The sequence below is a fragment of the Serinus canaria genome, chromosome Z, assembly GCF_022539315.1.
Source record: "Serinus canaria isolate serCan28SL12 chromosome Z, serCan2020, whole genome shotgun sequence".
Lineage (NCBI taxonomy): Eukaryota > Metazoa > Chordata > Aves > Passeriformes > Fringillidae > Serinus > Serinus canaria.
Genome location: NC_066343.1, coordinates 63,679,787 through 63,707,412, shown reverse-complemented (window position 1 = coordinate 63,707,412; position 27,626 = coordinate 63,679,787). Strand labels below are relative to the sequence as shown.

General features: G+C 47.6%; 1 protein-coding gene across 2 annotated transcripts; it reads right to left on the bottom strand.

Annotated features, from left to right (window-relative positions):
- Positions 1 to 663: 663 nt before the first annotated feature.
- Positions 664 to 22,186, bottom strand: GDNF (glial cell derived neurotrophic factor). Of its 2 annotated transcripts, none has more exons than XM_009095788.4 (3): positions 22,005 to 22,186; positions 20,527 to 20,724; positions 664 to 3,483 (listed from the first exon to the last, which is right to left on the bottom strand). In XM_009095788.4, the coding sequence occupies exons 2-3, from the start codon at positions 20,696 to 20,698 to the stop codon at positions 2,999 to 3,001; spliced, it is 657 nt and encodes a 218-aa protein (XP_009094036.1). In that variant the 5' UTR covers positions 20,699 to 20,724; positions 22,005 to 22,186; the 3' UTR covers positions 664 to 2,998. The 2 variants fall into 2 exon arrangements, with proteins under 2 accessions (XP_009094036.1, XP_009094037.1); XM_009095789.4 differs by having other exon boundaries at positions 20,626 to 20,724.
- Positions 22,187 to 27,626: the final 5,440 nt, after the last annotated feature.

Here is a 27,626-nt window from a genome sequence, read left to right as displayed (position 1 = left end):
CAGCAGTACAGAGTGCGGTGTTGAAACCTGTAAGTCTGCGTGTGTTTATGGGCTCTGTGATGGGAACTGCAAAGCTTAACATGAAACAGTTGAGAAAATGTTGCTGGCCACAGCCACAAAACCTGTCCTCATCTGTTCCATAATCATGGCGGAAAAGAAAATTCCTTGAGTTTTATTTTCCTGTTTAAAGACAAAAAAAAGAACTGACAAAAAAGATGGAATTTAGTCCAAATGATGTGACACAAAGCAAAATGCAATCTCCTCGGAGGGGAGGAATTGTGGCCATGAATAGCCACGGCCACATGGACAAGGGACAGCTTCAGAAACCCCAGTCTTGAAGCCTGCCTCTGTGTTGATTACTGTCACTGCTCACTGTGCATTTTCAAGTCAGTTATTGCAGTGACTCAGTTATGTTTCACTGAGAAGCTACAGACACCTCTGATCCACATTAAAGGTGTTGGTGAGATGGGAGAGGAAGAATCCACTCCATGGAGGATTTTCTGGCCCCACAGAATTGTCTCATGCAAATTGGGAAACTGGGCAACACTGTAACTTGGAAACTGTATAATGGGGAAGCACAAACAACAACCATGTAACAATAGAAATGAATTTTATTTTGTAAAAAGTTATAAAATGAATATTGTACAAAAATAAAGTCTGTAGAGAACTTTGGTTGATTAACACAAATGACTGAGACATATAATTGCAGGTGAAGTAAAAAAATCCAGAGAAGCACACTCCTGTCTTCAGTAAGGTCTAAAAACTAAAAAAAAAAACCAACCAAAAACCTAAAAAAAAAAAAAAAAAAATCACAAACTTTACCCTTTTGTATTTTGAACATAGTAATTTGCTTTGGCTGCAGCCTCTTCAAGCTGCACAGAAAATGCTTTGAGGCAAGTTTTCATCAGCTGGGGCAAGAGAAAGCGCAGCTCTGAGCGCTGTCGCCGACCAGCTGCCCGGCAGCGCAGCTGAGCCTCCGCCCGGCAGGCGCTCGGTGCCACCTCGTGACACTGTGGTGGTGTCACCACCCCCGAGCAGCACGGGGGGCACGGCGTCCTCGAGGCAGTGTGAGAACAGACCCTGCGGCTGCCTCTCCAGGTCTGTCCTCCCTCTGCCCGGGAAAGTGGCGGAAGCTGGGATGAATCACATGCCATGCACCTGGTACACCTTTCTACGCCTGTTCTGGACTTTCTTGACCTCTAGACCCTTCCTCAGTGGTGCCCCAAGGGGCCCAGGGCAAAATGGGTATGGAGAGCCATTACATGCATGAGATAAAAGGCTGGACCGTGGTTTTCAATAAGGATGTTTTTTTCATGTTGCTTTTGTGGGAGTTGATGCTTCACTGGTTGTCGGGTATGTCTAGTGACCTGCACTCCTGCTCTTTTGGGAAAAATGTCTCCAGAATGAGAGCTTGTGTTAGCAGTCACGTACCAACACCTTTGCTGTACAGCCTCCCTACTCCTAAGGAAACTTGGACTGTTCTGCTGCATGGGTATGATCCTGTAATGTTTCAGCAAATTATACAAAACACTCTGGTTATTTAACACAACTGTTTACTTGCAGGCTATATTAAATCCAGGGCTAACAACTAGTAAGAGGAATTTAACCTCTTCTATATGGAAGTATGGAAGGAAAAGCTTAAATAAATATAACTAGAAATTATAAGGCTAAATGTGATTATTTTCCATTTGTCAATAGTTATATGAGGTCAGTTGGCATAAAGTGTGAGAAAACAAAATGTGGCTACATTTAAAATATGACTAAAATTAGTTTTTCTAACAAATTGCTAATGTTGAGCCAAGTCCTGCGACCCTCACTCGTCCAGAGCCATTGCTGCTCCTGCACATGCACGACTGCAGTAATTTTGAAAAGGCTTAGTGACAGGAATAAGGGCTGCAGGCTTCAGCACTACCTTTTGTGAACATAATCAAGATTTTGTTTAAAAGAAAAAAAGGTAAAGTAAGTGATTTTTTGCATTCAAGTTAACACCTTCAATCAAAAGCATGGACCGTTGTTCCCAACGTCTTTGTCTCTCTATATCCCCAAGTGCCATCTACTTTGGCACCTTTGAAAGACACTTTAATAAATAAGGAGACTCATTACTGAACTGTAATAAATAACAATAACTTAATCTCAATAAATATCTTCTGTATACTTATGTCTCTGAAGGGATGCATTGCATCAAGTAGTCTCTCTCAATCACAATGACCAAATAGAAATGTAGTTATGCAAGTGACGTTAGTCCTTTGTAAACCTAAAGAAACGCATTTTGTGTAGGCTGGGCTTGTTACTTCTCTTACTATACTAGGAAGAAGTGCTTAAAAACTCAACTTGTTTTCACAGGTAGCAGAAGAACAAAATTCTGCACTCATTTTGAAGGAAACGCAAGATGGAAATAACCAAACTTAGCCAGTAAGAGGAACTGTTTTGCTTCATAAGAACTTGAGCCTGTTCATTTTGGTATTTGCCCAATATCATCTTACTTACAAGGGTAATCTTATAGCTTAGGAGTTGTCCTAAGCACTCGGGAACTGCTCTCCAGTGAGCAGTAGCACAACGTGTCTTTCAGTAGAGCTGAGGGCACAGGGGATTAGTAAGGGACTCCTAAGCTACTTCTTAGCTAAGCTTCTTGGTATAACTGGTATATCATGGCAAAACTACAACACAGCGTGGTATGGCAGGGTTGTGTTTTTAAGCACGTTCCTCATGGATTGAGTCTCACTGATGGTGGACTGAGTCAAACAGGAAAGGTAGCGTGCACATCATCCATCCATCGTCATCTCCACCTGAGCTTTTATCTAAATCCCCATAGGACGCCAGAAGTCTCCATCCTTCTACTCTGCCGCATGCCTCCTTGTCCCCAGGCTCTCATGGCTCCTTAGTCTGTGTTCTTGGTCCTTTTTCCTCCACTTGGAGCAGACACTTCCCTGGGAACCTTGGTCCCTCTCTTTGCAGCATAGCAGGAATGGAAAACTGGTGCCGCCTCGACATGCAGCCGTCAGACGCATCCACACCTTTTCGCGGAATGTTTTTTCAGTATGTGGTAAACCAGGTTATCATCCAAAAAGGACAGGTCATCATCAAAGGCTGTGGGTCTGCAACAGGCTTGCCTCACTTTGTCAGTGACCAGTTTTTTCTTTCTGGTTAAGTTTTTTAAAATTTTGTCATAGGTGGTCTCAGCTGCATCACAAGATCCACTGCAATACCGGAAAATTAGCTCTTCTTTGGTTTCATATCCCAAATCCAAGTCGGTCACATTTAAATGTATTTCTGTTAAGACACATCCTCGATTTTTGCCCTTTTGATTCCTCCTTCCTTTTTTGTTGGAATTCTCTATGTTTGTGGCTGCATTTTGACGGTTTCTCTCCCGCCTAGAAAAAACTGGAGTCTGTTTATCTGGTGACCTCCTCAGTCTTTTAATAGTGGCTTGAATAAAGTCCACTACCTCATCAAACTGCTCTGGATAATCCTCTGGCATATTAGCTGTTTGGGAAAGAGAGAAAAGGCTCTGTCACACATCAGTTATCATGAAGTCTGTCCATTCACAACTCAAAAATATTACGCGCATGCAAGCTTTTGTGCTCATCACTTCCGAACACACGCTCAGGACCCTCAGAAATGAGAATGGTTTAGGTCAACACAGAAACTCATTTGGGGAAAGATAAATGGGATGTGTTTGTATTTCTGTGTGTGTTTGCTGATGCTTAGTAGCATTTCAGCACATCTTTTAATATTGAATGAGCCCTGTGGAAATAAAGGGAAAGAAAACATGTCATGGTATGAATATTAGTTAAGAAGTGGATGAGGCCACTGTAAAGAGGTTATACAGATTCTTCCCAGCAAAGTAGCAACAGGAAGAGCTTTCTTTAAAGCAATTTTTCGATTATAGTTGTTAATTATTTTCTTTTCACACCAGCAGCAGTTAGTATTGCCAAAGCCACCTGTCAATAAGGTTTTTGGGCATGACAGAAGGAGGATTTCCTGGGGTACCAGACTGAGATATTATTCCTGGATGAATGCCTGGGTTTTTACTGCTTCTAGGGGATAATTATTTTCATAGCTTTTGAAAAATTTCTCATGTAAGTGTTTTGTATCACAAGATGCTGATCACACTGAGTAGAAATAGGTCAGAACAGAAGTATTATGTTAATTTTTAGGGAAATATTATTTTAGGGAAAGGAATGAATTTTCCTTTTATGAAAATTTAATTTTATTCTATTTAATTTATTATTTGGTATATCATTGATGAATTATTCAAGCAAATTGTATGATGAAGTCAATTAAATGTTTTGATACTAGCAGAATGAACCTCTTCAAGAAGGGTGAAATTAAATGTGTTCTGAAATGGTTCCAAATTTTGCCATTTCATCACGATTTGGAAAAAAAAATGCATTTTGAGATCGCTAATCTTCCCATGGACTAAAACCCTCAAAACTACCTGCTTTAGTGCATACAGAGAGCTAATGAAAGATCAGGCTCTCTGGACCTTGTGTGTGGATGCCCTTACATTGCATTATTAATAACCGTATCCTACACTACATTGCAATATTGTGATTTCTTTTTCACATTTATTGCCCCAAAAATTAAGATTTCTTCCTTTCCAGTAAGTCCTAGGAGAATGGTCCTTTCTGTACTTAAATCCTAAAACCCAACACATAACAAACTGTGTCACACCAGTCTTGCATATACAGGAATATCCATCTGCAATACTCTAGCAAATATTGCAGGAACACCAAACATTGGGAGAAGCAATATCCACTGCAGTGCACCTGGTCAGGAGCTGGCACCTACAAAAAGGCTCCCACTGAGAGAGGTGCTGAGACTGGAATGGCTCCTTAGGCAAAGGCTCAGCACCACATTTCCCTAATGAGCAAGGTAAGACAGAAATCCCCATGGGTGACCTGAGCAGGTCAGGTCACTTGACAGGTACCCAGCTCAAACAGGGCAGCACTGACTCTGCTAACAGGAGGCAGGAAGGCATGAGGCCGCCCCCACTACCTAGCAGAAGTGCACCCTCATCTCCTCAGATACAGAGGAGATGGGGACAGCAGAATCCTAACTCTGCCAGTGCAAAAAACTGCTGAAACAGAGAGCATCTGCACATGATCAGGAATGGGGACTGCTGCCTGAAGTAGCAACATCCTAGAGGCCTCCATCCATCAACACTGGGGGATCAGAGGTACATGTTTTCTGATGGATGGATCCAGCAGAATAGTTTAGACTGGGTAAAGAGTAATGGAGGCTGGAAAACTTGTACCTCAACATAATAAGGGTGATACAAGGCAAACAGGGTTCTATAAACTGTAGAGTCTGGAAATGAAAAAAGTGAATTACACTTTGTTTTATCCATGCTAAAAACAACATTCTCAGAGAGCAGTGTTCATATTCAAAGACACGAAAGAGACATGGCTGCTATCTATACAGTTAGGTGGAACCTGAACCTGAACAAGGCGGGACCCAGCCCCATACCCCTGCAATGCCAGTGGTAAGTACACCTTGCTTGCACTCCCCTGTCTCTGTAGCAGGTACCAAAATACACACTGTGTGAGGAATTGCTTGGATGGATGTGTCCACTGGATGCACCAACCAGCTCCTTTGCAGAACAGGCTGGTCAGCTTACTCTGTACAAGAATTGCCCAACTGAGCAAGAACCAGGTCCAGAGAATAGGTGGGCTGTGTTCCCTTAAAGCAACAAGGGCTAGGCATCTTTCTAGATTCAGTTAAAAAAGATGACCCACATGGAGCTCATACAACCCCCTCTGCTGAAGTACAAACTTGGCCCTGACACAGATACAGATGGAAAGTAGCTGGCAGAAGGCACCTGTGGCTCGGGACTGAGTAGTTTCTAGATTTCCTACACACAAACTAGTTTCCCTGGTCTATAACCAAATTAGAGAAGGATGTAGCCCTGAGGAGATGGCTCTTGAAGTGCCCTTCTCACTCTTGAACTTCAACTGCCCTCCTCTCATATCACTGTGACTACCCCAGCCCACACCTCTTCCATGTGTTCCTGACACAAACCAACAGTATGACACAACGAGACCTTGGCTATGGAGAGTGAAACACCATGGCAGGGAAACATTCGAGGGCTTAACAAAATTAATGCAGTGATCATCAGGAAGGGGACAAGAGGCACCTACAGGGAAAGCCAACCTATATGTGGAGATTATTGTTTGCAACCTTCAGCCTTATACTTATCTCAAGCCAGCGCAGCGAGAGTTCCCTCTCCTAAGAAGGGAGGAACAAAACTGTGGATTAACTGGAGATAACCCAGCCCAGCACATCACTTTTAAATGGCTTGCAACTGAGGGGCAAAACCACCACCTACCCCTGTGAGAGTGCTACAGCCAGGAGTGTGCTTTGGCTGAATACCAGTCAGACAGCTACAAGGTTCAAGCACTGTTCTGCCAACCATATCCTGGAGGGTAGTAGATCGGAGGAGGGCAGACCCATGTGGTGGACTGTGTGTTCCTGATAAAAGTGCACGCTGAGATCTATCCTGGTTCATATGTGATTCCTGCACCAAGGGAAGTAATGCCACAGAGAGCTTTCTGCACTGCCAGTGGCCTGTGATATTTCAGGCTGAGGAACATAAATGCCACTAAAGAGCCCCATGCAATGCTGGCGATGCACACATGCACTGTCAACCCTGCACAAGGTGCTAGCAGTAGTGCAAAAATTAAATAAAATAATCAAACCAACAGCACTCAACTAGAGAAGTCCTACACACACACAGAGAGAAGCTGCGCCCAGAAAATGGGGTCACTGGCAGCATGACTGGTCCTGCTAATGTCATTAAGGCTCTAACATGAACTGTGCAAGAAGTGTTCCAAGGGTCTAGTGGAGCTGAGGATCCCTGCTCTGCTCATGCCCTACTGCAACACCAGGATATTATTTTGGAGACTCACTGGGAGGAATGCCAGTACTATTATTAAGATGAATTCCAATTTCCTGCCTCCAGTGTGGACTCTCTCTTAGCCCAGGGAACTGGAAACTATCCCATGCAGGTATCCAAATCTGCCAGTAACACTCCTGCAGTGACCTCCAATATTTGGAGATTACATCACTGGAGGAGGCAAAAGGCCTGTGGGTGGTACATGTGCTGGTACAGGCTATATGGGTACATCACATCAACACAGTGGCAGCTGCATTACTGGGCTACTCAGTGAGACCTTGCAAGTTTCTGTAAGCAACACTCTCCTCTGCCTCTGGAGCCCCAAACTGGTTGTGAGCAATGCAGCAATGTTCTTTCAGCAGCTTCCGACATGCTGCCAAGGTAGCCCAGGTTTGCTTCCATAATTTAACAGTCTTGGCAACAGCTTCAATCCCTGCAATCAGCTAATTTTCTCCTGCTTAATAAATCAGTCATCAGCGTGACTACAGGCAGTCACTAGGAATGTGTCACAGGAAGAATGCTGGAAGAAAGATTGACAAGGACCAGGAGTGAAGGGAGACTTGTCTTAGCCCTGTGCTGAGGTGCCAGTCATGACTCCATAGGGATATTCAGCTCTCCAACAAGTATGGGTGTGAAGATATAGAGCCTGAAACAAAACACTGTGAAAAACTGCTGAAATAGGACCCAGAGCAATCCAGTGGAAACACCAGCACTGACATCAGGCAGGATGGATTGAAACCAGAGGAAGCTACCACCAGACATCATACATGAATAAGCAATAACCTCTGTGACTAAACTCTGTAAAAGGCTAATAGACAGAAGGGAAGGTGGAGAAGACTGACTGTAGGATGTCCCCATCCTGATGGGCACGTGGTAGATGTGCTCCAGGGATGCTGAGAGCTCTGTGCACCACAGACATGACATGCAGAGAACTTGTTTGGTCTCTGCACTGTTTTAGGTTCTGCTGGGGGCAGTGGGGGTGCTGAGTGGAGCTGTGGCCAGGGAACATCAGCGCACTCACAGGGGCTGCCGTAGTGTGCAGTGAGCTTTGTAAGCTTTGTAAGCTTTTTTGCAGGTTTGTAAGCTGAATAAAGCTGTCTGATAGAGGGGTACTTTGTTACTCTTCTGTCTGCAACCTTATTTAGAAAATGTTTATAGTCTCACAGCATCTTAGCTTCTCTCACACTGCATGGACTGTGCTGACTTGATTGTGCAGCAGACAGGGTTTGCTGGGGGGATTTCACACCCCTGCAAGGAGCAGATACATATTTTGCATGTGTGTGTATGTGTGCTTCATTCACACATATGCACACACAAATACAACTAATTATACACACAGAGATTTTTTCAAAACAAACTAGTTTACTGACAACACTTGTCTTCTGCTGGAAAAGCTGAGAGAACAAACACATGACAGATGCCTGTCATGTTGTGCAATGTGCCAGCAGAAAATGCTGGGATAATGGCATTAAAGCAGCAAAGATGTCTGAGGAGTAGTCCCCAGTCTCAAGCTCAGGGTGTGAAGGAATTAGAATTTAAAAACTGAAAGCCTCCTAGGACAGGACAGGACAGGACAGGACAGGACAGGACAGGACAGGACAGGACAGGACAGGACAGGACAGGACAGGACAGGACAGGACAGGACAGGATAGGACAGGACAGGATAGGACAGGACAGGACAGGACAGGACAGGACAGGACAGGACAAAACAGGACAGGACAGGACAGGACAGGATAGGATAGGACGGGATAGGACGGGATAGGACGGGATAGGACGGGATAGGACGGGATAGGACGGGATAGGACGGGATAGGACGGGATAGGACGGGATAGGACAGGATAGGACAGGATAGGACAGGATAGGATAGGATAGGATAGATAGGATAGGATAGGATAGGATAGGATAGGATAGGATAGGATAGGATAGGATAGGATAGGATAGGATAGGATAGGATAGGATAGGATAGGATAGGATAGGATAGGATAGGATAGGATAGGATAGGATAGGATAGGATAGGATAGGATAGGATAGGAAAGGATAGGAAAGGAAAGGATAGGAAAGGATAGGAAGGAAAGGATAGGATAGGATAGGAAAGGATAGCCAGAGCAGCACGTGCTCAATAAAGGCTTGCAAAGGTTGTCTTGCACGTGTGATGCACCTCAAAATATGTGTTTCCAAAGGAAAGGAATGTATGTCCTTCAAAAGTGAAATCCTCCCTCAGGGAACACGGGGTCTCTCTACATCTTGCTCAGAGTGTGGGAGGAAGGCTCACAGACCCCACTGGGTGGGTGTTATGGGCTGAGTCCCACCACTTAAACTATGCTGCCACAGACTGGTGTGAAGTCATGAGGTTTTGTTTGAGTTTTAGGTCACAATTCTCAAAGCTGTTTCCTGACTGCCCAGCTCCCTGGGGAAGTCCCTTGGAGGCAGCCTGTGTGCAGGCACGTACAGAGGTTTATGCACCACCTCTGCCCAGTGTCCCTGCATCAGGAGCCTGGGGCAGGCAGCAGGGCTTGTGGGAACTGCATCCACCCCGTCTGTCCTGCTGTGCTCAGCTCACTCTCCTGCAGCTCCTTTCCATGCTCCCTCTTTCATTACCATGCCACCCAGGCAGGAACAGGCAGAGCCTTTTCCTATGGCTGCAACAAGAGTACAAGTTTGTTTTCCAGGGTCAGAGAACCAAGACTGTCAGGTATTGAGGGCAGTCCATGTGCCACTGTGCCTCTGAGCACCTTCTCTGTATCCCTTGTCCAGCTGAACAAGGGCTCTTGATCTGTGAAGATTTCATCACATAACCAGAAAAAAATGAATAAAAAAGCAAAGAAAGAAAGAAAGAATGAATGAAATGTCGCGAGACTGATACAAATAGGCATCTAGCAGAGTGATCAGGCTGGGGGCACTGCTGGTGAACACCTTCAACAGAGGGAGTGAGACTCACTTAAAATACTAATTTAAAAACCAACCAACAAAAAAAAAAAAAACCCCAAGGAAAAAACCAAACTCAAGAATATTTGCATCATCTGTTTGCTGTTTGCAAGCTGTTTTCTTGTTTTCTAAACACTAAGGGCACAGTCAGATCATAGCTTTGACCCAGACTCCGAGTTTCGGAACATTCTTCTGTAATGCAAACTGAAATTCTTGCCTCAAGATGCTCTCTGGAACCTGAAGTTTTGACCTGCCTGTCCCCAAGCACAGTCCCTGTCCCCTGGGCACAAGAAAAGCTGGCAGCACGCATGAGTGAAGGATCCTGCAGCCAAACAGTCATGGCACTCCCCATTAGCCCCTGGAGAAATCCAGGCCTGAGTTCTGCTTGGGAGTGCAGGGAAATGTGCCTTCCTGTGGGCATCTTCCACACTGCAAACCCCCAGAACCTGTCCTTGCATTTTTATTTAATTAGAGACACCATGTGACACCTGGGCTGGGATCTGATCCCTGTGCTTCTTAGAAGGATAAATTATAAAGTGTTCTGATAGACTTCTACATGAAACAGGTCTAAATGAACATGTCCCACTATTGAAACGTGTCCCATTACTGAAAAAAACAGCCTCCATAAAGTAAAAATGGACAGTTTATTTCTGTCTGTTCAAATGTGACCACAATTATATTTTTTTAATCTATTAATTTGATTTTGCTATCAACAGATTCATTTGAAAGCCAAATAGTCCTCCATGTGCAATGGCAGCAACCTAGAATGATAAAGCAAGAATCCTCAGCTTCCACCTGATCACAAACTGATGGTTTGGATCTTCAGTTTTTGAGATAAATATCCAGTTTCTTCTTTTGATGCCTGGTTATGGATTTAAAAGACTTACTACAGTCTTTTCTAACCATGCTGTCTCTTATGGCATACAAGAAAACCTTCAACCCTGTATACTGCAGAAGAATGATTTATATAGGTGGGTTTTCCCTATTGTTTTTTTAACCTCATAAAACCGCCACATTATTTGGCACTTTACAAACCTTGAGCTGAAGTGATCTAACAGAAGTCATGAAAGGTATATTAAACATTATAAAATTAGGTTTTACTTTTTGATTGTAGTTTTTATGCCTCCCTTTGTGACAGTGTATAGCTATCACATAAAAACATTAGAGCAAACACTTAACTAAATTACTGCGCTTGAGCACAATCTTTCAATAAGAGAAGTTCAAACAACAGGATCAGACCCTGAAGGATGATTTCAAAGTTCTAGGGATTTAGTCCAGCTCATTGTAATGATAAGGAATATTTGGAAAATTTAGATCCAGATTTGCATTAGGATTAAATGGCCCCTTTTCAAAAACAGTTCTGGTACTTCAATCTGGGACCTTTAAAATCAAATTAGTACTTTATAAACATTATGTAATAATTTTTTTAATATTTAGCTTGCTTTGCAGTACTGTTTTCAGGTGCTTATTACAGAGGATGTAGCCTGTCTGAACATAGAATGCCTCCATCTCACACCACAGGGATGTATTTTAGGAGAGATTTGGAGCCATTTGTTTGGCGAAGTGCAACCTTATCCAGGTTAAAAATACTAATGTGATGATCATTCTGCTTTACAAACTGAGAAAGTAGCAACTGTGGTGGGGATAAAACATTTGTTTTATTGAAAATGAAAGATTGGTTTAAAAAGACGATATTAAATTAACACATATAAGTGAAGGCAGGGGTTAAAACCAGTATGCTGAAATGTTGTTGGTATTTAAACAATTAAAATACAACCTCTCTAAGGCATGACTTTGCTTTCATGCCTTGCCTGAAAATCCATGGGACCAAGACTGAAATGGAAACTCACTGGTTGTATCCATTAGGAAATAGAGCATCAAACATTACCAGGGTCAGCTCATCCTTAAATGTTTAATACAGTTCTGTATTACCTCACTCCCAGCCCATGCTGTGGCTCCCCCTCAGACTCAGAGAGCCCTTAGAAATGGAGCCTCTCTCTGGTGTCACTTGTCTCTCATCAAGGCAAGTGCTAAATAACCTGGTGGGTGATGCCAGGGCCACTGACACCAGTCAGGTACAATGAGGCAATCCTGGTAAAAGGCACAGGATCGACCTTCCTGGTGTTCTTGCTCCTGATGGAGCAGTCAAGTGTTGTGTTTGTAGTTCACTAGCTAACCCTGCAGCTTCCCATGTGTCGATCATAATGACAAATCCACGGAGTCCTTTGTGTTTTCACTCTGCCCTGCTTGGCAGTGTCTCCCTTTCTGTACTTGGCTTGCCTTCTTGCAGGCAGAAATGCCAGTTCTCAACAGAGGAAGAAAGTGGGGAGACAGTAGGACCGCCACAGCTGCTGCCAGTGTGGGAAGTCCCTGAGCACAGGGGGAAACAGCAAGGTCAGATGGACCATGTGAAGCACAGGACCCTGCCAAATGGTGGGCTGCCCTCCTCTGCCCAGCCCCACCTCTGGCCTCTCTGGGCTGGGCAGAGGAACATCTCACCCAGCAGTCAAGGAGCAGAGGAGCAACAGGAGGATGCTCTTGCCTCTGGCACAGAGCTTTGAATCACCAGCTCTGGGCACCACAGAGCAGTCGGCTTTTCAGCAGGTGCACCTGAGATTTTGTGGTGTCTCCTGCAGATGCTGCCAGAAGCCCAACTGCACTAGGACCTTATCCTAAGGGGGGTGGGAGGTACGTGAGCACCCTCAGAGCATCCCTGCTTTAGAAGAAGTTACAGCACGAAGAGTGTAAGAGGGGAAGGACAGAAAAAGTGCCAGTATCCTGCCTGAAGCCACCAACCAAGTAGAAGCCAAACCTGGGCAAGACACATATCTGTTGACTCCTCCTTAAGATCTGGTACCCTTCCACATCTATACCATGCTGAGTAAATACCTAACTTCCCAGTAAAACCTAGGTTTACTCCTAATATTTTGTTAAGCTAGAACCTCAAATCCTGAGAGCACCTTGGATGAGTATATATGAGCAACACCCAAAACCTGTGACATCTGTTAGCAAGAACACATGCAGCTAGCTGGCAGACAAGCACACAGGTTGTAATGGAGGAAATGCTGATGGTATTTTCTTCACCATCCCTGATGCAGAAGTGATCCAGCCCAGCTCTCTTATGACATCAGTAAAAGCCCACGATGGTAATCCAGCCCCTCTTTAATAACAGTTCACTGAAGGGAAAGAGCACACTTAAATCAATAACATCAGCTAATACTAGAATGCCTGTGCTCTTATGCTGCATCTCCCATTGGGTTTTAGAAGCATCCTCAAGGAACAAACACATGCAGCAAAGCAGGAAGAACAGACTCTAAAGGGACCAAAACCCAGTCCCTTCCCTGTGGCCATTGACTGGCAGAGCAGTCCAGGCAAAATCTTGCCTGATGTTTCTCTTGTGGCAATCTCTGCTGCTATCAGATTTGACCTGATCTATAAATAAATAATGCAAAATCTTTCATTGTTGCCTTTCCATTGCCTGCCTTTCAGTGTGTTTACAAAAGGAACAATATGGAAGGTTTTAATGTTGCTAGTTGGGAATTGTTATTGCTATAGTAGTCAGTCCCCGGCTCTAGGGCAGGTGCATGTACTCGACTGCAGAAGGGCTCTGTTGGGAAGTGTGCAGTGGCACTTTGCCAGATAGAGCTGGTGTGTGCTCAGAAGAGCAAGGTCCTTCCTAACTGCTACAATGGGTGCTACCTCCCTTCAGAAATTTCCTAAGTAATGGCTGATTTTGCCAAAGAAATCACATATCCTTTGGATGGAAGCAGAGATAGTCCAGATGTTTGTACATAGTTTGTTATTTAAAGGGGATATGACCAGCTTGACTCTAAAAGCGCGGCCACCAGAGAAGTTTTGGCATACTGCTATAACACTGCCCAGCCACAACACAGGAAAATAAATATATGGATTTCAGTGTTTGCTTATTTTGAAGAATATTCCTGTCCAATAATCTTTAAAGTATGTGCACAAGTTCTAAAGACTTCAAAGAAATGAACCTGCAGGTTTCAGTGTAAGTGATGTATAATAGAGCCTCACCTTCTCCTAGGCCATACGAGTGGCTTTATTCCTTAAAAAAAATGCTGCTACATGAAATCCCTCACAAAATTAATTTTAAGTCCTTGATCTTAAAATATATTCTAACATATATTTTTTGTCTTAATATTTTATTCACAGCTGTGTATTTGATCCTATTTTCTTTCTTCTCTTTGCAATCATGATTGAAATTCCAAGAACAACTGAAATCTTTCCTGTGGTCTGTGGTTCTCTTTACCAAAGGATATTTTTTGATCAGAAACTGAGCTGGTTTTGTAAAAAATGACCACTCTGCAGTGCTAACCACTCTACCAGCACTAATGTGTCAGTGGCCTATTTAGATGTCTGATGATCCTGGACATGGTGATGCTGCAGGATTTTGTATTGCTTATTTATTTCTACTTATTCACTTACTACCTCAGAAATACGGGAACTTACAACAAATGTAGCTATGTAGGGTTTGGCCTATGTACTCCAAGTTTTATGTTGTGATCTCTAGATAATGGTGGGGGGAGGGATGAAAGCTGGGTATTTGCACTAGATGTTCACCTCTGAACACCTGCAATTGTGGCAGGGTGGGACCTGATGGCCCAAATGGCTTCTCAAAGCCTTTGTAACTTTAATTATTTTAAAACCACTTTTTGCAGTACTAACCAGGAACAGTATAATTTACAAAAACATTGATACCTATCAGTCAGAGGATCTTCTACTAGTGGACAAAGAGTGCCTCCTCCACTGAATTCAGTGACAGTCCAATGAATATTTAACACAACTTAATTCTTCAGTTTTTCAAGGAATGTTTTGAAGCTCTTCATCTGCAAATCCTGAACACAGATATTTCTAAAATTTACTGAAGAGTCTTATGAAAGATAACAAGAAAAATATGTCCAGGTATGTTATCTGTCAATAAACGCCTGCAAAACATCCAACAGCATCCACAGTTCCACTGGCAATCTTTTGAGGTCCCTAAACTGAAAAGCAGCAAAGAACTAACACTTTCAGCAAAGGACAACTCAAAATGAGAAATAGAACATTATTATCTTGCAATTCAGAACGTCTTTTCCTTAAGTCACAGAGTGTTCTTCACTGGAGTATATTCAGTTTCTTTTATACCTGAGACTGCAGAGGAATTTACTTCTAGGGCTGCATGCCTATGGATTTAACCACACCTGCCTGTTTTCTTTATTTTTCTAGAATTTTGCCCATGAATGGACCAATCTGAATGCTTGGGATTTCTGAAAGCCTAGATAACCTGGGTGTCCCTGTGCAAACACACTTTAGGACAGACATACACGTGCTGGCTCGGGCACCCAGGATGCGCACTGGCAGGATGCGCCGGCTGCACTGGATGCACTGGCTGTGCTCCATGCACTGGCTGTGTTCCATGCACTGCCGGTGCTGGATGCACTGGCTTTGTTCCATGCACTGCCTGTGCTGGATGCACTGGTTGTGCTGGATGCACTGGCTGTGCTGGATGCACTGGCTGTGCTGGATGCTCTGGCTTTGTTCCATGCACTGGCTGTGTTGGATGCACTGGCTGCACTGGCTGCACTGGCTGTACTGGCTGCGCTGGCTGTACTGGCTGCGCTGGCTGCACTGGCTGCACTGGATGCACTGGCTGTACTGGATGCACTGGCTGCACTGGATGCACTGGCTGTGTTGGATGCACTGGCTGCACTGGCTGCACTGGCTGTACTGGCTGCGCTGGCTGCGCTGGATGCACTGGCTGTGTTCCATGCACTGGCTGTGTTGGATGCACTGGCTGCACTGGATGCACTGGCTGCACTGGATGCACTGGCTGTGTTGGATGCACTGGCTGCACTGGCTGCACTGGCTGTACTGGCTGCGCTGGCTGTACTGGCTGCGCTGGCTGCACTGGCTGTGCTGGATGCACTGGCTGCACTGGATGCACTGGCTGTGTTGGATGCACTGGCTGCACTGGATGCACTGGCTGCACTGGATGCACTGGCTGCACTGGCTGTGCTGGATGCACTGGCTGTGTTCCATGCACTGGCTGCGCTGGATGCACTGGCTGTGTTCCATGCACTGGCTGTGCTGGATGCACTGGCTGTGTTCCATGCACTGGCTGTGTTGGATGCACTGGCTGCACTGGCTGTGTTCCATGCACTGGCTGTGCTGGATGCACTGGCTGCACTGGATGCACTGGCTGTGTTCCATGCACTGGCTGTGCTGGATGCACTGGCTGTGTTCCATGCACTGGCTGTGCTGGATGCACTGGCTGCACTGGATGCACTGGCTGTGTTCCATGCACTGGCTGCACTGGATGCACTGGCTGCACTGGCTGTGTTCCATGCACTGGCTGTGCTGGATGCACTGGCTGTGTTGGATGCACTGGCTGTACTGGCTGCGCTGGCTGCACTGGCTGTGCTCCATGCACTGGCTGCACTGGATGCACTGGCTGCACTGGATGCACTGGCTGTGCTGGATGCACTGGCTGTGCTGGATGCACTGGCTGCACTGGATGCACTGGCTGTGTTCCATGCACTGGCTGTGTTCCATGCACTGGCTGTGTTCCATGCACTGGCTGTGCTGGATGCACTGGCTGCACTGGATGCACTGGCTGTGTTCCATGCACTGGCTGCACTGGATGCACTGGCTGCGCTGGGCACACACAGATCAGATGGCACAGGGTGGCACCTGCTCGGTGTGGCTGATACCTCCCTGATGCACTGGGTTTACTGTGCAGGGCAGGTTTCCTCTGCAGCTTCTGGGTGTCTTAGTCTAAAGCACATACACCACACTGTAGATGTGCTGAGCAGGAAAGCCTGGGCAGAAACATGAGAGCTGTAGTTCGTGACATTGAATGGGCCTAATAAATATTGTAGGGAAGGAAATGCATTCAGTTGGAAGCATAATTAAATACTGGTTTTCCCTTAACGAGCCCTACAATACCACTATTTTTTCCCTCTTAGTTGGTAAAGTTGCAGATAAAAGCAGTAACTCAACATTAAATACACCTTAGCAGGAGTAAGAAGAATTTTTAACAGAGGTATAACACAAACACACACCATGGTGTGTCACAGCATATACCAAAGGAGCTCCCACAGTGAATGACCATTCAGTAGCTGTAGAGTAACTCAGACACCATGATGCAAAAATCTATCTTTTCTTTTATTAGGAGGGAAAATCCCATGGAGAGATGTTTCATTTAATTCTACCTGCTTACCACTAGTTCTTACTAAAGGTTCTCACTTGATCAAGAGAATACATATCATATAATGGATTTTAGGACACTCCAGTCCTCACGTACATGTTGATTATGTGCATCCAACAGCAAGCAGTTACAAGATGTATTCACTGGCAACTGTGTATAATGCAAACAAGTGTTTGGCTCCCTCGCACTGTCATGCTTCTGAGGCTGCTGACTTAATATTTGGTTTATAATAATGTGGTTTATATTTGTTCTACTCGCATTTGGTATTTAAGCTAATAGTGCTCTTCCTCTAGAGGATTGTAGCATAAGGGAAACAATGAAACAGTTACAAACTCTTCATCTATTCTGGTTTTTGTGGGTGTGAAATAAGCTATCCCATGAATATTGATGCCAGAACACCTACAAATGCTGGATTTGTCTCCAATGCACTGCATTTGTGGAGGATACTCCAGCCTCCAGTCCAATTAAAAATGCAGAAGATTGCAATTGCTAGCACCCTCTGCCATCTCTGATTACTGCCCTGAACAGCAAAGGTCAGCACATTACACCTGATCAGCCCAGGAGGTTAGAACTGTGCCTGGAGCCTGAAATGAAGGGAGGTTTCAAGCCAACCTGAAAGGGATGGGGTAACATCAGGTGACCTCAGAGTACTCTGCAGAGAAAGCAATCCCATCAAGCAAGAACACAAAAAGGTGTCAATGGCCCGGGAAACAGATGTGTTCTCCAGCAAGCTGTTTGGCCTGCCCTTAGGGCTGGACTTGATCTGACAATCCTACTAAGCCCTGATGCAAGTGGTGTGTGGGAGACAACTTCTCTGGAGTAAGAGTGGTGGACCTTGGAGCAAAATGGCTACACTCAGCCTACAAAGGGAGTGCTTTAGGGGACAGCAGTGCACATCTCTGAATGCACACCGCACCCAGGGCCCCCACACTGCCCTGAGCATATGAGGCAACACAGGTGACGATGGTGCTCCCACCACTTTGTGAGCTGTCTCCTGCAAAAGCCCTTAGCAAAGCAGCAGACCAACAGCACCCACAGAGATGTGGATACACGGGAGCTGCAAGCACACCCCTGTGCTTGTGGCACATTGTGCTCTCATGGCAAGAGAATCCAAGTGGAAAGGGAAATGTACATGGTGTAGACACTGATTCCTCTTGTGTACTTGGTTCTATGTCTTTCCTGTGCTGAAGGGTGCATGCCACCAAATTGTAAGAGGAGAGAACAAATATGTCAAAGACACTCATGGGGGTGACTTGAATAAAGTACTGCTGCAGCAGGAAGGCAGTGATGTGCCTGGGTAGGATCAGGCTCACAGCCTGTTTGCAGACTGTTTTCCAGACACTACACACTTTTAAATCAACAAACAGCATAAAAGGCACCAGAGTATTTCACTGCTCTCTTACAGTCACCTTTCTGCAGGTCTCCCCTGACTCATCTGACTTGGCAACATAGAGATGAATTTCCAACTTTCAGACTCGACTGTGTGTTAACTGCTGCCCTACAAAGATCACAGGAACACCCTGGGTCTCCCTCAATTTCTGATGTGAAGAACAATACTGCTTCCTTTGTTCTTGCAGACAGGCCCATTTGTTAGTGATACACGGAGTTAAAAATTCGAGACCAAACTATCAGCCCTTTCTCAAATGACGATCCTGGGCAATAACCTTTCAACCAGCTCTGCATGGCTAAGCCCATGTCTGTTCCCTGGAAACAGAGATAATATTGATACTACAATAGCTCAGCTAAAACACAGATTGTCTTTCTTTCTGCTTTTTGTTTATCCAATCCACAGGAAAGGAAAAAAGAAGATGCAATGATGAGAAGTTTTGGATACTAGGAACTGACAGAACCACTACTGCTGCCTATAGCCTTGAGCTGCTATAAAGGAATCAGCTTACCAGGGACCCCATTCCCAGAAGGTAGTTTCGAGATAAAAGCAGGCATTGTACAAATACTGCCACTCTGAAAAGATGGACCATTAATGCTCTCCCACCCTGAAGTTTATGTGAGAGCTAACAAACTGACTAATGATGCTTTCCCCCAACGCTCTTCTTGCCCCCAGCACCTCAGCAAGCCTGTTCAGAGGGGAACAGCACAGTGGCCTGAAAAGCTGATTGCTGCCTTTTGCAGGACAGCACTTATCCACCACATGGCTTGCCATGGAGAAGAAGTTCACCATGTGTGTGAGCCCCATGATCCTGGCAGGCTGTAGCCCTGTGAGGAAACACTTTTGGCCAACCTCCCTGTGTGGAGGGGCTGAAAGGATGTCAGGGTTGCCAGTCTGTGAGCAGCAGGAGCCCAGGCTGGGACACGCGGAGGCGGGAGCCTAGGCAAGATTCCAGCAGGGGGGGAAACACTAGCAAGAGAAAGGACGAGAGAAGACTAAACAGGCAAGGGCATAAATGTGTATGGAAGAGATGGGTGTTTGGGAGGGGTCAAAGAGAAGTCACAGCAAATGCTTGGTGCCTCCACACTGCGTTGGCCTGGCTGCTCTCAGAGAAACCAGAGTGTGGCTGCCTGTGACTGGAGCTGTGGCAGGCACAGGGAAGGGACATGCCTCCAGAAAAGGAGATAGAAATGAATCCCAATTACTGGATACTGTCTGTATCCTGTAACGAGCTAAACAGAGAGGGGGATGAGCAAGGGCAAAAGAAGCAACCTTCAAACAGTGTCTGCGCCTTTGCCTAAGCGAATGTCTCCACTGTTCATGTGAGTATTCCACCGCTTCTTACTGAGTCATATTACCTCTCTCTTTAAAAAGCCACCAGAGTTAACACAGAGCTCACATACCACTGTGAAAATCCTGTACCTGCTATTGTAGGTACAGGACCTATTATTAGCAAGGCATTATTATCTGTCATTTGGATTGTAAACGGTCTTACTGTGAGCTAGCTTATGTGGATTGCTCTGCATCAAGCTCCTAACCCTGCCACAGCTACTCTTCTGTAAATTTCCATGTGGACACACTAATTTCGAGATCAGAATCCAAGGAGGATTTAATGAAGCTCAGCAGTACTCCAGGATGTGTACAGTGCCTCCCATCACGGAGCCAAACCTCCACCAGGACTTGCACCCACTACAGGCAGAGAAAAACTGCATTGGCAGGTCTGAGTAGGGAGAGGAGGCTGAGGCTGTGGAGAAGAAGTTTCAGTGCCTGTGCTGCCAGGGGTGTGAACCAGATCCTCCTCTCGGCTCCTCTGCATACAACAAACTTGTACCACCCACCTCCCCACGTTTTTCAACCAGAGGGATCCTAAGAATGCCAGGAAGGCAGGGCTGGAGTGGGCAGGGGGCATTGCAACTGCAACTGTCAACCCCCAGCTTTGCAGAATGACTAAGTTTGGAGCTGCTCAAGCAAGACCAAAGCCAATGACACCGCATGTAGAGAAACAGAGGCACAAAATGGGAGGATCTTTTCCTCATCCTGATGCCTGAGCAAAGGGAAGCAAGTTTAGCAAGACAGACAGCAGTTGCTACGAAGGGGAATGTTTCTTACAGTCACTGTGAACAGCATAGGGAGGCAGCAGGCTGATGGGGGAGAGATCATCTTCAGGTCCCTCTACCACTGAAGGGGACCCCTTGGGAGGCGTCTTACCGGTGGGCAGGGGCAAGGTGGAGACCGTGTTGAGCAGCACCACGCAGACAGCCACAACATCCCATAACTTCATCTTAGATCTCCTTCCAACACGGGCCCCTGGCAGAAAGGAGAGGCAGGGTTAGCTCCCAGCTGCTATGTTCCCCAGTCCTGCCCCAGCTGTGCCAGCCCTGAGACAAAGCTAAGCAGTGTGACCCCAGATCACACTGGTTCCCCCAGGCCAGGCTGAGGACACTGGATGGAACAACTGCTCCTCGTGCAGCCAGAGGAGTGAGGTGGGCTCTTCCCAGCGAGTGAGTGGTGTGGGAGAGGGAGGCACAGGATGGCCTCCAGTCCCTTTACGCCTGAGAAAGTTGCACTGGGGAAGGCAGGCATGCAGGCCCCACAAATCTGTTTCTAGGAACACGGAGTGTGACCATGCCCCTCTGCCCACGGGCAGGCAGGTCACCTTGTGCTTCTCAAGCACCTGGGCAGCACCAGGGCACTTGCTGTCAGGCTGGACCGGGGAGGACTGGGCTGATCTGGGACATTGGTCTGTGCAGATTTGATGTGCTACAAGCAAACCTTCCTTTCCCTCTCTTCCCCTTCCCTCACCTCTTTCCCTTTTTTCTCTCTCTTATTCCTTTTCTTCTTCCTCCTACCCTTTCCCTTCCCCTATCCAGTCCTCTCGGCTCTTTTTTCTCTCCTTTTCTTTTTCCTTTCATCTTCAGTTGTCACCTTTTTTCCTTATACTCCTTTTTTTCCGTATACTCTCCTTTCCCCCATTCTTTCCTTTCCTTATTGTCTTCCTCTTTTCTTCCTATTTCCCTTCCCCCTTACTTCAAGATTTCCTTTTTCTTCCCTTTTCTCCATCCACTTTCATTTTTTCTTTCCTCTTTGTTTCCATCTCCCTTTAATTCTCCTCTTCCCTTACCATTTCCCACTCCTTGTAGTCTTCTCCTCCCCTAGTCTTTTATTCTCTTTCTTCCTTTTTTTCACCGATCCTCTTTCTTTTCCCTTCTCTTCCCTTCTCCCCTTCCCTTGTGCCTTTTTCTTTTCTTCTCCTCGTTCCTCGGCCGCCCTGCCCGAAGTCTGCCACGGCACGTACCCGCTGCCCTCTGCACGCCGCCCGGGGGTAACAGCTGCCCCCAGCCCGGTTCGGCTGGGCCCGGGCGGCGGCACAGGGCAGTGTCCGGCCCGGGAGAAGCAGCCCCGCCGCGGGGGGAACCGCGGAGGTCCCGGTCCAGCGGCGGGGCTTAGGGCGCGGCTGCCGCTCGGTGCGCGCTTTCTCGCCAGCCGCTGCCTTCGCACCTCGTCGTGTTCGGGGAGCTGCGGGGTGCCCCCGTAGACACTGCCTGCCCGCCCCGCCCTCCCCCCCGCGCACCCATCCTCGCCCTCACCTCTGAGCTGGTCTCGTCGGACCCGAGATGGACATTAACGCTGTGGAGTCGACCAGCCGGCCGGACGATTCATGTGGGCAGATCGGGGTCCGACTGCCGGCACCCTCTTTGCTCAAAGGAGGGGGGAAGGGGGACTCGTATGGAGGAGGGGGTGTAAGGTCGCAGGTCTGGATGGAGGCAGCGGGGAGCCGGCAGCACAGTCCCCGGCGGCCTCCCCGCCGCCGCCGCCGCAGGTGCTGTGCCCGCGGCAGGAGCGGCGCCGCGGGGGTCTCTGCGCGCCCCGGCCCCGGAGCCGCGCTCAGCAGCGGCGGGAGCAGCCCGAGGCGCGGGGAGCGCCGCCTGGCAGCGGGAGCTGGCGCTGGGTGCTGCGCTTGGGACCCTGCCTGGAAATCTGAGAAAGACACTCCATCAACAACTGCGGGGAGTCAGATGAAGACATCAGCGCTCCTGTAACGCCAGCTCGTCCAGCACTGCCGGGAGCCGCGCGCCGCTCGGACACGCACACCACGGCGGGAGAAAAAGAAAAAAAAAAAAGAAAAAAAGAATACCAAGAAAAACCCCACCCCAGCGGAGGAAGGAAGGGGAAAACGATTAAAAAAATAAAAATCAAACCACCCCCCTCAGCCTGCTGTGAGAATCAGAGGCCGGCACTGGGATTTGTAGAGCCGGTAGCAGCGGCAGCAGCAGTGAGGCTTCCTCCTCCAGAGCAGGGTCCCGTCGCGGCGAAAGCTTAGATCCAAGCGGGAGCGCGGCGGGAAGCTGGGCCGGTCTCGGAGCGCCCGCTCCGGCTGGGCCTGGGCGCGCCGGGCTCCCCGGGCGCCGGCGGGGCTGGGTGGGGGCGCGGGGCTGGGCGAGGCGCGGGGGGCGCCGCACCCGCGGACGGAGTGAGCGCGGAGCCGGACGTGCGGACGCAGGGGCTTTGCCAGGGCGACTCGGCGCCGCAGATAGATTTATAGGGCCCTTTGGCAGTGACGCGCCCTCCGCTGATTCGCTTTCAGACCCAAACACACGCTGGCCCCCCGCACCGGACCCCGCGGAGCCTCCAAATATCTCCCGGCTGAAGTCACCGGCCCGACATACCGTGGGCTGCGCGGCCGCCGGCGCAGCCCCGCGGCACCCGCTGGCCCCGCGGCGGACGGCGGTGGCCGGGCAGGGGGTGTTAACCCCCAACACCGCGCTCCCATCCCCAGCGCGCTCGCCGCGATCCGGAGCGGACGGACGGGACTGATCGGATTTTTCCTTCCTCCGAACCCGTACCCGACCGATCGACCGACGGCTGGCGGCGGCGGGGAGGCCGGCCCCTCCTCGCCCCTCGGCGGCCGCAGGTGCCGCCACCGCCGCGAGTCCCCCGCGGAAGCCGCAGTGCGGGGTGCGAGATGCGGAACCTCCGCGCAGCTCGGCCCCTGCGCGGGGGGTGGTGGTTTGACTCGCCGAAGGCCGCGGCAAAGTCTGTAAACAGTGTCGACTTTCAGCCCTGCGCCGTGTATTTATGACTCACGCAGTTGTCCGGAGGTATGAGATCCTCATGTCTCCGGTGCTGCGGAATTAGCGCGGCGCAGCCCGGGCGGGCGGCCGGGCAGCGCAGGGCTTGTGCGGGCGGTCCGGAGACCGCTGCCTTCCCCTCGCGCGGCTTCTCTTTTAAAATAGTCTTTGCTTCTAGATATTTAGTTTTTGTGGTGGGGAAGGCACTCGGGTATGGGATGGAGAAGCGAAACTCCCAGGAGACCAGGTCGGTCCCGGAGCCCCGAGCCGGCACAGCGCCGAGCACCGGAGCTGCGGGACGGAGCGACCCGCGCTGGGCACGGGCGGGCCGGGCCGGGCCGGGCCGGGCCGCCCCCAAAGCTGACACCTGGCTGCGGGTTTGTTTCGTACTCCCTCCACCCCAGGTGTACGTATGTCTGTGGTTACGGTTGTTCATACGTGTGCGCACCGGCTTATTTCTCTCTCTCCCGGGGAAGGGCAGCAGCCCCCAGGCTGTCCCTTCGGTGACCGCAGCCTGTCCCGGACCCCGCGGGCATGGCTGCCTGATGCAGCGACGGCGGCCAGAGCTGCAACCCCGGGCGAGGGAAGGTCTGGCAGGGCGCAGAAAGCGGGGCTGAAGGGCGCCGAGCCCCGTCCGGACACTGCCATGTCAAGCGGCATCGTGGGCTGCCTACTCCCTACTCTGCCCAATCGCCTGCGCCACTTCGTCTGCTGTACGCGACTTTCCCTCTTCCCTTTTCCTCGTGTAAGTCCCAGGCCCTGCAGGGAGAGGATGCAGGAGGCAAGTGAGACCAGCTCCTGCTGAAAGCCCTAGGCTTTGTGCACACTCCGTCCTGCACCGCTTGCACCCTCCCTGCTCTCCTTGTCTAGGGAATAGGGTGAGGACTCTGCGTGTGGGCTCCAGAGCCAAATGTGGGCACGCCAACAACACTTGTTTGCTCTCTATCAGTTTGAAATGTGCATAACCCTCCAAGCTCTTAGTGAAGGAGATCTCAGGCCAGGGGCTGTAGCACAGTAGATGGGGTCACAATCAACTCACTAGATAGAATGGGAATGAGAATCAATCCCTGTGACCTCCAGGGGGACTAGTGAAGGTTTTTGAGATGTTTATTGAAAATTCGGAGGGGTCTGCTGAATGTTGTCTAGATGGGCTGCCAGGACAAATATTTCTGAAGAAGGCTTCTTCTGAATTTCTGTTGAATGACAAGATGGAGAGACAAACACAAACTTTCTTGTGAAGCCCTTTGGGCAGCATGGCTTTTCCATCACTGAAGTCATCTGCCTACTGAGGGGAAATTTCACAGCCATCTTCCACTAAATGAGGCGTTTGTGATGACGTGGTCAGCCTTTCTTGGGACCATGTCCCTGTACCTGCAGGAGCAACAGATTTGTGACTCAGAAATAATGTCTGAAAGAATTAGATTTTGTTTTAACTTCAGGGATTTTTTTTTCCTAACGGTGCCATTTGAAGAAAGAGTAATTTGCATGAAAGAGATTTCTTCTTAGTATAGGAGAGTAAAATGCTCCCCAAAGTGATCTGCTTTAGAAATATTAAACAGCATTATACATAAATGTAAATGTTCACTTAAAAGTAATCTTAACTTTTTTCAGTACAGACAATCTAGTGATAGGTGCCTGGAATAAAAGTTCCTGAAGTACAGCCTCTTTGGAGGCAGCCAGTGGGACAATGACAGAACAATCTGTTGAGAAGAAACAGATTGAAAAGGGTATTTGGTGTCTGTACAATAAAGACACAGGCATCTGATAAATGCATCTGTTTATGTGTGTGTGCAGGGACAGGACGGGAGAAGGTGTTACAAGAAGCAGTGCTTAGTTTGGCTCAGCAATACTTTTCAGGTTGTGCTACCTCCATCACAAAATTATTTACATGTAGTTGTGAGATGGGTGTTGGATGGAGGTACAGCATGCATGGACTGCTGTGTGCACAGAAAGCTTTTCTTGGCTCCCACCCTGAGCAGAGCAGAGGGATGGATACAACATGGTGCCTCCATTAAAGGTTGGGGACTTAGGCATGCTGAAATGAACGCCTTGGTTACACCATTTATGGTGACAAAGAATCCTAGTATTTTAAGTGGAAGATCATTAACTGAAACTTTACTGCACATATTGGACAAAATGAGCTCAACACATTGTTCTTTTGCATGGGTTTTGTCAGTGCAAAGCCACTAATTTTCTTTAAATAGCAGAAGGTAATGAAGCCAAGACAGAGGTTGTCCATCTATAGTACTACAGGAGTTTATTTTTCCTTGCTATTAAAAGCTGCTGAAAGCCCGTTTTTTAGCTTATGTGTTATTTAGCTCACGTGAACCAGAGTGAAAGGAAATGTTAGGCAGATGTCTTAGCTACACTAATAGGATGGTTGAAATAAATGGAGAGCAAACCTGCTAGTTCTTAATCACAAAATAATGTACCTGCCTCTCCCTGTGCTGCCGGCACAAGTCTCTTGGTAAGAAGTGTTACTGAGAGTCCTGTGCACACTTTCTTGATGGAAAGTAAAGTAGCTGCTGAAAGATTTCCATAGTTCTATTAAAAGCTAACAAAAACTACAAAACCTTCAGAATTTATTATATTTTTCTATGCAGATGATGAAAATTTTGGAGCTGCTTGAGATAAAATTCTTTTTGGTGAAGAAAAAAAAAAAAGAATGTCTGCTGTCAGGAAAAAAAAAACAGGAAGAGAAAAATGACCCATTCAGACCTAAATAAAGTGTCTTTACATTGTAAAGGTTGCCTCTTTTAAAACAAGCTAAAAAGCTGCTTGACATTATACAGTATGGTCTCATTTTTTGTTTATATGTGTCAACATGATGTATAGATCTCTTAAGATGTCAAGCGCTCCATTCTGTAATTTCTAAGTTACCTTTGAAGTATGAAACATGATTTCCTAGTCACAGTATGACTGCTCAGTCAGTAAATGGTGGTTTCTTTGGTATTAGTAACAGAGGAGATCGTGCTGTTGTTGAAGCAAGTGCCCTCGGAAGTCATCTAAGTACCAGGAATATGCACCAAGCAGCTGCATGCCTGGGGAAGCAGCTGTGTTTTGGGCCACAGCTGCCTGCTCCTGTGTGATGTCAAATGCCCTTGGTCATCCCTAGGCCTGCAGGAGATCCCTGCAGCATCTGGCCATTGTCTGAAAGAGCTTTGGGGATTAATTCCCTTTCTTCATTTAAGATGATTAAAGTTTGTGAATTCATTGTTCTGGGGACATGGGTGGATGTTCTGGTCTGCACTGACATCCAGCACTGGACCTGCCATTCCTGCATCCCATGGGACATGTATTATCATGACTTAACTGGTGGACAGGGGGTGAGACGCTGATTTAGGTAACATCTGGAGCTGAAATCTGGCAGCTGCCCGGGTAGGGCAGGTTTGTTGGGGCCTAAGACGTGCTCACCTTGTGCTGGAGCCCAGATAACCTGCTCAAGCAATATAGCTAAAGCTATTCCTAATTGCTGTGTTTATTAGAATCATTGTGAGCCAGTGCCAAGGTCTGTTCTTTAGCCTGGGGGCTAACTGCTGCCTCTTGACCACATCCTACTCACTCCTGCCAGAGGGGGTGGCTGCAGGGTGTGGCTCCTGGCCCCTGTGGACTTGTGCACCCATGTGGGTTGATGTTTCCTGGGACAGCATAGGTCCCAGCATGCCAGTGACTGTTCTGCCAGGGTGATAGCATCAATGTTCAGGCCTGGCAGCATCCCTGCAGTGTTTATTTTCCTGGGATAGGTGCAGCCAGCATGTCTGCACGTGCTTCAGGCAGACCTCCCAGTGCAACAGAAACAAATCCTAAGCAGGGGCTCACTTCTTGCTGTGGTGGGAGAAGGGGAGAAGATATACCATATTTCAAATTTGGTGTGAAATGTGGCAAGTAGGATTTAAGAGCAACATTCTCTTCTCTTTGACTTGATATTTGGGCAACTTTATTGTAGAGACCTGCTTGGATTATTTAGCTTGTGTATTTATAGGTGAAATGTAACATGCTGTGGGGAACGTTGTAAGCAAACTGTGTTTGAGAATTCATCTGGGCAGTGTCCTGTGCCCAAATTCGCCCCATAGCTGAAGTTCCTTTATTCTTTACGAGCCATTTTCCAGGGAAATACCAACAGACCATGCAAAGCTTTTC

Bases quoted from the DNA above. Each gene is read 5' to 3' on its own strand.
- GDNF (XM_009095788.4), bottom strand. From the start codon at position 20,698: ATGAAGTTATGGGATGTTGTGGCTGTCTGCGTGGTGCTGCTCAACACG. The intron at 3,484-20,526 runs GTAAGAAACATT...TTTCCCAAACAG, and splicing joins CTATGCTGTTCACAGTGACT to CTAATATGCCAGAGGATTAT.